The following is a 12,476-nucleotide window of genomic DNA, read 5'->3' on the forward strand; positions in this document are numbered from 1 at the left end:
TATGTTGGCATGAATGTCACATTTGGGTTGGGGAATGATTGTGTTTTTATAATGCTTCTTTTTGTTATTTCAGGGAAGGAGATTACGGCAGAAACTTTTATGGAGAAATTGGATAATGGTGCCTTGCTCTGTCAACTTGTAGAAACTGTGCAGGAGAAATTCAAAGAGAGCATGGATGCTAACAAGCCCGCCAAGGTAAAAGATCCCAAGGCAAAATCAGTCGCTGTCAGATGGTGGATTGCATTTGTAGTAGCTTATGAATTGAGTTTGAGGATTTTGTTGTGAATGGATGCATTAAGTCCTCTATTAACAATGAAACACAGAGGGTGCTTTTTAATTAGGTAATGTGTTGTTTGCACTCTAATTACATAAATTACATAATGCTTTCAATATGTCTAATTAAATAGAAGGTTATGGAAGTTGATGGTATTAATACAAAACAAATGCTGTATATAAACTGGTTGAATCTGATCTATTGATTAAAATTTTAACAGAGAAATAACTTATGTCATCAGGCAACGAACAAAATCTGGCCAAGAAAGATTTACTGAATAGGTCTTTGTTTCCAGATAGATTACGACTGAATACTGGAACAAAATATCTGGAGTGTGTAATATTTTGCTCTTTTTAAGTAAGTAGTATTAAGTATTAAGTACTTAAGTACTAAGTAACTTTGAACAAATTATTTTCTTTCTGACTGCTCATATTTCCTTTCTGCACATTGTTCTAATATTTTTCCTGGTTATTATAAACACATAATAAAAGTGTGGTGTTTAATATTTTTTGAAAGGAACAAGGTAGATGACACTTTTCTTAATTTTGTTTTTTTTTACTTTCCTTAATTTTAGACAGAAGAAAAAGAGATAAGAAAAAATGAGGTTAAAATATTGTTGAAGACAGCTTAAATGTAAAAGGAAAAGCTGTTAAACTTTCTGCAACTCTGGCAAAAAAAAAGTAAAACTTATTATTTATGTCAGATTTCTTTATGATTACTGAACTAAAATCTAAACAAAAGATAAAGCTCCCTGAAACAATGGGTTTCTTTTTATAACGCTGTAGTTAGTTTGGGGATAATATTTTATATTGCTCTGTAAAGTATTACATAACATACAAAGCCTCTTCATTTTTTTTTCCATCTTAAAAGCAGGACAGGAATAATGCTGCAGACATAGAGAATGGACTTGAGGACACGGGGAGGGGGAAGGGTAAACTGGGACAAACTGAGAGAGTGGCATGGACATATATACACTACCAAATGTAAAATAGATAGCCAGTGGGAAGCAGCCGCATAGCACAGGGAGATCAGCTCGGTGCTTTGTGACCACCTAAAGGGGTGGGATAGGGAGGGTGGAAGGGAGACACAAGAGGGAGGGGATATGGGGATATATGTATGCATATAGCTGATTCACTTTGTTATAAAGCAGAAACTAACACACCATTGTAAAGCAATTATACTCCAATAAAGATGTTTAAAATTTTTTTTTTAATTTAAAAATTTAAAAAATAAAAGAAGCTCTGTGAAAATGTTAATTAACTCATTGGCTCCCAAACCTTGCTGTGCAGAGGAATCACCTGAAGATCTTTAAAAACTATGAGGCCTGGCTCCTTTACCTGAACATTCTGATTTAATCCCCATGGAGAAGGACCTGGGGATTGGGATGTCTAAAAAGCTCTGCAGGTGAATCTGATGTGCAGCAAAGTTTGGGAACCATTGAGTTCATTTTTTGTTTTCCTGCATTTAGATGCAGACTAAATGATTTATGAACGATCAGGCAGCTAGTAAGTGACAGAGCAAGAACTTGACGTAGACGTCCTCTTTCCAAGTCTAATGCTCTCTCACTTTGGTTCACTATGCGTAGCTTAGACACGAAGAGATCGCTTATGAAAATGCAGACAATGTTAGGACTGTTAGGAAACTGATTATTCTTCTGCTGTGTCCTCCATTGTAATGTAACTGGCTTTTACTTCAGTTCACTAATGAGAAAACATAATGCATAGTAGGAGGACAATTTGCATAGAAAATTCACTCTAAAATAATTAACAGAGGGAAGAAAAAGGGTTGTGCCCAGATTTTTGAAAGCATTATCTTAATAATGCTTGTATAGGTCCTGCAACCTCTGTTTGTATTATTTATTGTTGAGGAAAGAGAGCTCATTGCCTCCATATTAAGATCTTGAATCCTTCCTAGTAACAAAGAATAAACAACTCTACTAAGGCACAGTTTTCTGATTTTGTTTATTTTGTCAACTTTTGCTTTTTAAAACAGAAGTTAAGATCCCTGAAGAGAATTATAAGACTGTCAAGTGTAAGACAGCCCACAAAGCACTAGTCTATTGCATAAAGGCTTTGATGTTGAACACATTTTGCTTGGGTTCTAGTTTTACTATCTATTGAGTGGATGTGTCTGAGCCTTAGTTTTCTTATCTTTAAAATAGGATTAATAATTATGCCTCTATGCCTGCCAAAGAGCATTACACAAAAAAGACTATTGGTAAATATTACCTCTCATGCATTTGAGTTAAGAGACCCTGATGAGAATTTTAGATTAACTAGAGGAAACTAGAAGAAAAAAATAAGTACCTTGTAAAAGTTTATAGTTAATGGGATAGCTACTCTATGCAAATATATGTATTGATACATTTGCCCCAGATCTCCATAGTAATATGTAATATTGAGGATAGGTATGAGTCAGGAATTTGCTAGCTGTTTCCTTTGAAACATTTATTTCAAATTATATTAGTTTTATAATAAAACTGTAAAACATAAAAAGAAACAAAAGAAATTTTCCTTTCATTTATTGACCCTAAGCCATTTGTTTAATTGAATAAAAAACTCAAGTAATATTTTGACTATGATAAATGTTTTAGTATAAAAATTCAACCATCATTATTAAACAAGTGTAGGTTTTAAAAAACCCACTATGACCTAACTTTCAATGCTCAAAAAATCAAATTTACTCTGAGTTAGAAGTTGACACAATTACTCTTGACTAAATTGCCTTCTGTGTCCTTGGCAAAATTCATATATTTCACAACTTACTTCCAGTGCAGCTTAAATCAAAATAGCATGTGCTTAACTTTATGAAAAATGCAAAGACAGCTAGTTTTTCTTTTTGCATTTTATGAGAAATTTTTCAAAAGATGAAAAGCCAAATGGCTAATATCTTCATGGCTATTATTGTTCATAAATATAATTTTCTCAAGAGTCATGGTCTTCAGTCCACCTTTGTCTATAAACAGAAATAGCTGTTATATGATATTCGACAGTATTTTGTTATTATTAAATCTAAATTTAAACCAGAATAGATTTTCTAAGACCCACGTAGTTGAGTTTACATTGACTGTTTCCTTTAGGAAAAAAGGAGACTTTCAAATTGGAGGTTACAATATTAAGATCACAATATTGTTTGCTTATGTGTGTATGTAAGTAATTATTTTCCACCTGGGCGTTTTGAAATTTAGGAACAATAGTGGTGAAGATAGATGAGTTGGCCAATTACTTTGCTGAATTAGTGAAACTGTTATGTTTAGAAAGATGTTAAAACAATACTACTTAAAAAAAAAATCAACGGCCAACTTGATCTCATCTAAAGTCACATTATAGGAAGTCCTTTGTAATTCTTTTCCAGCTGCTTAAATCTCATATTCTTGTTCTCATAGCAATATTTTTACTTTTCCTGATTGATAGTTAATTTGGGGATTTTACAGCTGTGTAAATACTTTAGAGCGAGTAAGTTATGTCTGGTATGTGTGAAGTATGTCTGTGTTAAGAGTGATTTAAACACTATTAATATTTGCAAGTAAATTTAATAAATATGTTAGACAGTTTACATATTTAATATTTTATTTATAAATGCATGACTCATAGCCTATTCTGACTTGATAAAATACCCTGAATGAAAATAAATTATATCCTATGATTCTTTCTTTCCAAGCATCAATGGATCAATTTTAAAAATAGCCTCTCTATGGTCTTAGCTTTAAGTAGTTAATCTTAGCCTGTGCACTTTCTCATTTTGCATGGAAGCAATGCAGAGATTTCACAGAGTTACGCCATAGTTGGGTTACAAGTATTTGAGACCAGGGTGCAGCAATTTAATGTGTAGTTTGATTTTGATTACTTTATATGTACCATAATACAATCAATTTATTATAAATATAAATGTTAATATTCCCAGAGCTGAGGAACTTTAAAGGCAAAAATCTAAACTATTAATCTTTCCAATATCCTATTGGGATGAGAAAACCAAAACAAGTGATAAGTTCAAGGTTAGGTTTTATGCCTTTTGACCCTTAGTTACTTGGCGTCTCCAGTCAAGACAAAATAATTGTTACATTGTTGTATGAACTTTCATATCCTGGTCTAGAGAGTTCACTTGCTATTGTATAATTACTCTGTTCTTTTTCCCAATCATGACTTGCTGATTTGTGTACACGATTTTCTGAACCACTGGGGCATCAACATGGTGCAAAATACTCAAAGGATTCAACCTCTTTTTTTCTCCTAACATTCCTGTTTGCCTCATTTATCTTAAGAGTCTCTGCCCCAGACATCAGAGTTTCCCTGGGTTCAGAGTTTCCTTTGACTTCAAAGAGCTCTGGGTGGTTAGATCAGGTTTGAAGTACATGAAGGGAAAAGAAAAAAAAAAAAAGAAGTTCTGTTACTTAGTAGAATGCTACATTATGCTCTAAGGAAGGAACTGAACATTCACCATCTAAATGTAGAATCCAGCCCTTGTTTGTGGGAAAGAACATCCTAGTCAGATAGAAGGCCCATAGTATGTTTGCCCATCAAGAAAACCTAGTTCTCTGAGCTGTGAGATAGCAGTACCTCAGGATGTTGTGCCATCCAGGAATTAAATAAGACATAAAGATCAGAGTTTTTCCCCTCAAAAATCAATAGCACATTCTGTTGAGAGAACGTCTTACCAAGATTAAATTCAGAGAAATCCAGAAATTTGTGTGTACTGCTGGTGTCTCTGACAGAACAAGTATGGTAGAAGTGGTAAAAGGTTTTTCTTGAAAAGAAAATCTCAGCTGTGATTAATCTACAGGTGTTTGTATCTAGCCGTGCAACTAAAATAATCGTATATTCCTTAAGAAATCCATGATTTTGAAATGCAAATGTATTGCCAAGATTAAACCAACAGAGTGAATCACGATGAGAGGGAGGGAATATAGGTGGAATGATATGGAAATAAATGATTTTTTTGATGGGTTATTTCTCGGCCTGGGATTGAGGAGAGATGAAAAAAATAGGAAAGTTAGTGATAAAGTCCAATTCCTAGGAATTAAAAGAAATTATAAATATCTTCAAGTTTTAAATATATTAAAATAAATTATTCCCCAGTATAAAATTAAATTCTCTTGTCCCGACTTCTCTAGCTCAGAGACAATGAAATGTCTTGGTTAATCTTTTTATCATTGGCAGTTTCTTCTGTTCTATACCATATTACAGGGATATACCTAAATGGGGCTTAAACGCTATAGCAGTAAATGTTATAGAATAATAACATTTATAGAATAGCATACATAAAATGTAGAATGATATAAAAAGCTTCTTGACTTTTTTTTCACCCTTTGTCAGCTAGTCATAGGGGACTTGATATGGACTCTGTGCAGGCTGAGAAAAAAAAAGTAGTGTGAAAAGTGAGCAGGATAGGAAGTGAATGATGTGCTTGTGGAGTTTACCTGGATCTTCAGGACTGATTGAACTAATTCCATATGTTACACTTCTACTCCATGATAGAGTGTCGCTGGGCACAACTAAAAATATGGTCAAGTTAATTATCTGGAGCTAAGTTCATTATAAACTGTTCAAGTTTCATGGTCATTAGTATCCCGAGACAGGGATTCAACCTCCATCAAACAACCATAGCAAGCTAGGAACACTTACAAGATATCCTTTACAAAAAAGGCAACGTTCCTACATAGCCTCCACTACTGGCCCCAGAAACTTTACTTAGTTGGCAAAGCCCCCTTCCTGGATTCTCATAGGGTTTATCTTACACCCACTAGAATGCGTGTATTTTATGAACTCATCTAGTTTGCCTACTATTCCTGTTCTTCAATATCAAATCAGCAAAATATCATGATATAGTAGAAGAGTTTGGTATTTTGTGGGATGTTGAAATCCCCATAGTCCCTGTAGGCTATGTCACAGAGCTGGAGCTTGAGATGCAGGATAGTAAGTGTTCTGTTATTTTTGTCAAGTATATGTAAACTGCTTCTGGATTTTTCTATTTATTAGGATTAAGAAAATTGCATCTTCCATATCAGTAGATGCATGCCAAGTACCAGGATATTTGTTCATATACTTCAATGAAAAGACCACATCTGGAACAACTATGATTGAAACTGTTACTTCATTATAATTTCCCCACTGTTCTTTGCATCCCATCTGTCTTATATATGGCCTTGAATTGAATGGAGATATGATGGAAATTACTTTCTTTGCAATGTTCGAGTCATTGATAGTAGTGTGAATCTCTGATTTTTTCAAAATTGTGATATTTTATTCCTTCTGTCAAATATGAATTTATTCCCTGTATCAGGTAATAAAAATTCTGACAGTTGTTGAGAATATCCATGCCAAATACACATTCTGGAAGGCACAATAGTCATAGTGTAATGTGGACTAAGGTCATATATCCATCTATCACCTGGTCCCCACAAGGCATTTCCCTTTCCCTAATGCATAGTAAACAGTTGAGGTCTCTTTTATAAGAAGGAAGCTTTACAGTAAAGACTTGAGATCAGCACTCCTTTCATTCACTGGGCTCAGGGTCTACAAATTGGCTCTCATCTCTCAGAACACGTGTACCCTATTGTTATATTTAGTTGTTTTCTTGTCTTATTCTTTCTTTATTCCTTTACTAGACTCTAAGATCCTTGAGGGCATGGTTTGTGTTCTATTCACATGTAAGTCCATCATAATAGCTGGCATATAGGTGCTCAGTTGACATGTTTTGGATGAATAAATAAATGAATGAGTGAATAAATTGACCAATGCAGACATTTACTTGTAGATCCAGATGTTGTTATGAAACGATTTTTAATCCTGAAGATTTTTATTCTTATCGACTTGAAAATTCCTCCCTCTGCTGGTTTTGCTTAGCTCAGAAGTCTTTGATGTGCAAAATCATATGGAACAAAGTTGACTTTTTAAGTAATGGAGAAAACAGATTAGAGAATTTTAGGGTGGTGCAGGGGAAGAACAAGGATCTGAGGACATTAAAAGTACTGACAAGAGACTGGCTGAAGCAATAGACCGTGGAGGTCTAAACTAGTTAGTAAATGAATGCTGGAGGAGGTCGGTCATTTAGGCAATTGTAGATGTTATTAGATAGTCACATGATACATTTATTATTTGAGTTCAGAGCATTATCTAAAGGTAAAAAAAAATGATGATAGAAATGATCATATTAATATCCAAATGTTTTATTTAGTTTCGGGATTACTTTTCAAGGCCTGTTTGTAATGTTTGCCACAGTTCCTGTAAAATAAGGATGAGATGAGTGATAACCAGTAGTTTTATGAATTTGCTCACCATTGAGAATTAGGAAGAAGAAAAATTGTAGGGCCTTTCATGGAATAGGTTCTCAAGAGATAGTTCTGACCTGAAATGAGGTATTGTTACAGCAATTAAGGGTTGTGTTTTTCAATTACTGAAGGAGCCGTAAAGATGGAATCACCATGTTTCTTTCTTTTCTTTTTTTACATCTTTTTCCCAGTAACTGCCTCTTTTGCCCAATAAAATAGTTGGTGAGTGAAATGAGAATAGAAGAACTATTGTTTCTTCTCAGCCCCTAATTAGTCATCTACCAAAACACTATTTAACGACCAAGGTAAAAGTACAGTTTCTGTAAAACTGCAGGAGGGAATCAGAAAATTGCAGTGTTTAGGAACATGAGCAATAAATACTGCTATTAGCTTTCCAAAAAACGTGTTATTTTATTCACCAGTGGATAGCTCAAAAAGAAAATATAGAAGTCATTAAAGGGTAACAAGTTCATCATTTTATCAATCTTTAATAATATAGAATATTATGAACTACAAATATTTCATAATAATTGAGTCCTACTTGTACATGTCATTTTGACATTCGTTAGATGATTGATGAGTATATGCTAGGAGCAGGAGGTGATGTTATTTGCTCTGTATATTCATGTGCCTGCCTGTTGGTGGTGAGAATGGGTGTGACAAAGACACAGTCTACTCAAGGAGTTTACTCTCTATCAGGGAGAATAGATGTAGGTGGTAGTACATAGATGTTCAGATCAAGCATACAAAATGATTTGGAAGAAAGGAATTTTAAGCAGTCACAGATTAAAAAAGAGAAAGGCAATATTTTATTATGTGGCTAAATTTAGAATAGAACTTAAAACATATAGTAATATATACTGAAAAGTTTTCATACACATAGTTTTAAAAACATTATTTTGAGTATGTCTCATCTAATTCCTAGATCAAAGGTATACAAATTAAAAATAATAATACCTGCTTTGTAAAATAATGGCTGTACACACACTTGAATGCCCAGTGTGCACTTATATGGGCCTATTGCAATGGTTTTTAAGTGGATTTTAGTACATTCATTTGACCATGTCTAGTACCCATACATTATTACGTTGTTTAATCTTACTTTTTATTACTACAAAGTCAGAATCTAAATTATTCTCATTTGATTGTTCTCAATGAATCATAGAAGAATTGTCAATCTTCCTCTTACTGTATAATTCTTTTGGTGGGTGGTAGAGCAAGCCAGTGTCTAGAAAGGCAGGCTGAGGTTCTTTGGGAAAATTACTAAAAACAGTATAAAGTTTGTTCAATTATCTGTAGATGGAATTAGAAGTTCAACTACATTTTGGCTTTACATACTTATAATTATTTGGACAAGTGTATAGATCCTTGTATAGCCAAATGGAAAATAACCATGTACAAAGCATAGAATTAACCTTTGTGACAAGCACTCATGTTTGAGTAAGGTTTTCACATAAAGGAAGCAAATGACAAGAATCAGAATTACTTCAGAATTTCCCTCAAATTGCAAGAGAGTAAAATAAATTTTATTACTATTATGTTTACCTTCTTTCTTACTTGTTGTAGACCAGTAGCTGCTGACCTTTTTAACATGAGCAAAAGCAAGTCATTTTTTTCCCCAAGTTCTAATGTTCTTTTCACATTGGAGTTTGTTTCTGATGAGCTCTTTGTGCTAAGAGATGTGAGAGAGGGTATTTCTAGCCCTATTCTAATGCTCTGCTGAGAATCCCCAAAATCCAGAGTGAGGGGGGAGAAGGAGAAAGGCCAGGTGGCAGCATTTAATCTAGAAATTTGAAAAGTTTCAGAGCCTACAAGTTTATGTGGACCTGCTGATAAAGGACTCTCCTTCAAAAGTGTTTTTGAAAACCGTTTCAAAAGTTCAAAGTGTAAGCTATTGTTTAGTAGTGTAAATGTTGGCTGCATTAAAGACATATGAGGGCTTCCCTGGTGGCGCAGTGGTTGAGAGTCTGCCTGCTGATGCAGGGGACACGGGTTCGTGCCCCGGTCCGTGAAGATCCCACGTGCCGCGGAGCGGCTGGGCCCGTGAGCCATGGCCGCTGAGCCTGCGCGTCCGGAGCCTGTGCTCCGCAATGGGAGAGGCCACAACAGTGAGAGGCCCGCGTACCGCCAAAAAAAAAAAAAAAAAAGACATATGAAACATAAGACTAAAAATAAAACATGTTGAATTGAAATTCCAGAAAACGTGAAAAAAATTAAAACAAATTTTGGATTAGAAGAAGGAGGCTCACACACACACACACACACACACACACACACACACACATTTTTCATCTACATGATTTCATAGCACCAGCAGAACATTGCCCCCTGAGCATAAAAGCAAACCTGATCAAATTTTTCCATGATGACATCATCTCTTCCCCTTACACGCTTACATACTGCATTTAACTGCATGCAGGCACATGGGCAAGACAAGATTGTAAAAGGAGTGTAACTGGGGAAGTGTTTTCATGATATTTGATAGCACTAATTGTGGTCACTGCTGTTTCGAAGCTCTGTGGGTATAGAATATTATGTCAAGAAAAGTCACTCTCACCACATGGAAAATAGAAAATTAATCATTTTAAAATGAGCTGTTACTAAATGCTTTGGAGAAATTCTGGTCATTTAAACAAATCAATAATGATTATGCATGCCATTTCTTAATGAAGAACATCCACAGATTTTATAACAAGAGCCTTTTTTAAGGGACTGAAAATCAGGGGAAAAGAGTTTCTTTTTAATTTAAACATGTCTAGGGATTGCTTGGTGATTTAAAATATAAGTGCTCACCATATTGATGTGTGTGTGGTCCAAGGTATGTGGTACTGGTATATTACAGGCTAATGGCATAATGTTTTTTAGATGAGGTAATTGAGTTTACAGTATATAGAGCTTTTCAACTGTATCTTAAGCTTTTAGGGGCTGACTACATGAATACCTTCTATTGTTTCACTTAGCAGTTTGAAAATGCATTACATATCATGCATGAAGCTGTCTAGTATGCATTTGATGTTTATATTACTTTGCTAGTCATGTCTAATTTCACTCCAGTTTAGGCTGCTTGTCTAAAGAATGCCTTGCTAGCATCACTGCTCCATATAAGAAATAATGTAGCAATTCATATGTACATTTACATATGTATAAATATACATGTATCAATTATATTATAAATTATTATAATTTATATTGTTATAATATAATTATATTTATTTATTATGTTAATAATTTAATAAGAGCAACACCACCACATTTTATTCTATTTGTCATATTTGCTATATTTAAGCATTGTTTAAAGATTGAAACGTAAATGTCTGATCTTTTTTCTCAGACTAAATGAATACCATGTGATATGATAATAAAGCAACCATTTACTAAGTACTTACTCTAGGTCAGTAAGTAAGTTTTTTACATGGATTAAATCATCAGATAATTTAAAACTTAAGTCATATCATGTCAACTCCTAGCTCAAAATTCTTCAATGGCAACTTGACTCACTTGCAGGAAAAGTCTGAAATCTTTCTAAGTCTATAAGCACTATATGCTCTGTTCCCCAGCTATCTATCTGATATAATTTCCTATGACTTTCCCCTCACCCCACTTTGCTGCAGCCATACTAGCTTCTTTGCTGTTCTTTGAACCCAACAAGCAGGTTCCACCTACCACAGGGCCTTTGCACTTGCTTTTCTAGCTTCTTAGAGTAGTCCTTCCTCACATGCATGTATGACTTGTTCCTCACTCCCTTCACATCTCTGTTCAGATGTCATCCCTTGGCTGAGGCCATTCCTAACCACCCTATATAAAGTATCATTTAAAGATGCTGTTCTAGATTTTTCAACAAATAGATATTTACTGAGTGATAACTGTGTTCAAGATGCTGATAACTAAAAAGAAGAAGATTAAAGCATTACTGTCACCTCTCAAAGGGCTTACAGTCTAGTTAAGAAAATAAAATATGAACATATAAAAATACAGATATCAATGGTAAGTGCTCAATAAATGATATATACTAATGGTTCTCAAACTTTTATCACCATAACATATATTACATTGATGACATTTTATCAATTATTCAATAAATATTTATTGGACGCCTAAAATATGCAGGACAAGGTAACTTGTGGAGTAGCAGGGAAGGGAGAATAACTTTAAGCTCATAATGAAGTCAACAGTGAATTACAGCTGTGTTATGACTAAGTATGGGAAAGTCTAAGTACATGAGTAAGTAAGAGGAAGACCTAACTTAGTCTTGTAGAAAGATTTTTCTATAATTCTGAGGTAGGAATGGGCATTAGCCAGGTAGAGAGGGAACACTGAGTGTTTTAAATACAGAAAATAGCGCATATGAAAACCTTTAAATGTGGAGGTGCAGGATGACTTTGAGGAACTAAAGGAAAATGAGTGTCTGGATACTAGAATGTAATACTAGAGCATCAAGAGGTGAGACCAGCGCTAAGTTTTGTTGGATGTTGTCATCTATTTTTTTTTTTTTTTTGCGGTACGCGGGCCTCCCACTGCTGTGGCCTCTCCCATTGCGGAGCACAGGCTCCGGACGCTCAGGCTCAGTGGCCATGGCTCATGGGCCCAGCCGCTCCGCGGCATGTGGGATCTTCCCGGACCGGGGCACGAACCCGTGTCCCCTGCATCGGCAGGCAGACTCTCAACCACTGCACCACCAGGGAAGCCCTGTTGTCATCTATTTTAAGAACAATATTATACCATTGAACAGGAACATGATCAAGTCTTTTGGAAAGATAACATTAGCAGTGTGGAGAATGGATTAGGAAAGGTGAAAATGGAACTGAGGACCCACTTAGGAAGCTATTGTCCAGGTCAGGTGAGAAATTATGACAATTTAGCCTAGGATGGTAGCAGTAGTACTAGAAACAAGTAAGTGGTTTTGGGATATACACTTGGCAGGCTTGGCAGGATTTG

At 34.9% G+C, this 12,476-nt stretch overlaps 1 protein-coding gene across 3 annotated transcripts in view; it reads left to right on the forward strand.

Annotated features, from left to right (window-relative positions):
• GAS2 (growth arrest specific 2) overlaps positions 1 to 12,476 on the forward strand; it is a 124,866-nt gene that overhangs the window by 23,922 nt on the left and 88,468 nt on the right. For all 3 annotated transcript variants that reach the window (XM_060018613.1, XM_060018611.1, XM_060018614.1), the window contains exon 3: positions 74 to 195. In XM_060018613.1, coding sequence (XP_059874596.1) covers positions 74 to 195 — 122 coding nt within the window. The remainder of the gene's footprint in view (positions 1 to 73; positions 196 to 12,476) is intronic.

Source organism: Delphinus delphis, chromosome 8 (genome assembly GCF_949987515.2).
Source record: "Delphinus delphis chromosome 8, mDelDel1.2, whole genome shotgun sequence".
NCBI classification, from domain to species: Eukaryota; Metazoa; Chordata; class Mammalia; order Artiodactyla; family Delphinidae; genus Delphinus; species Delphinus delphis.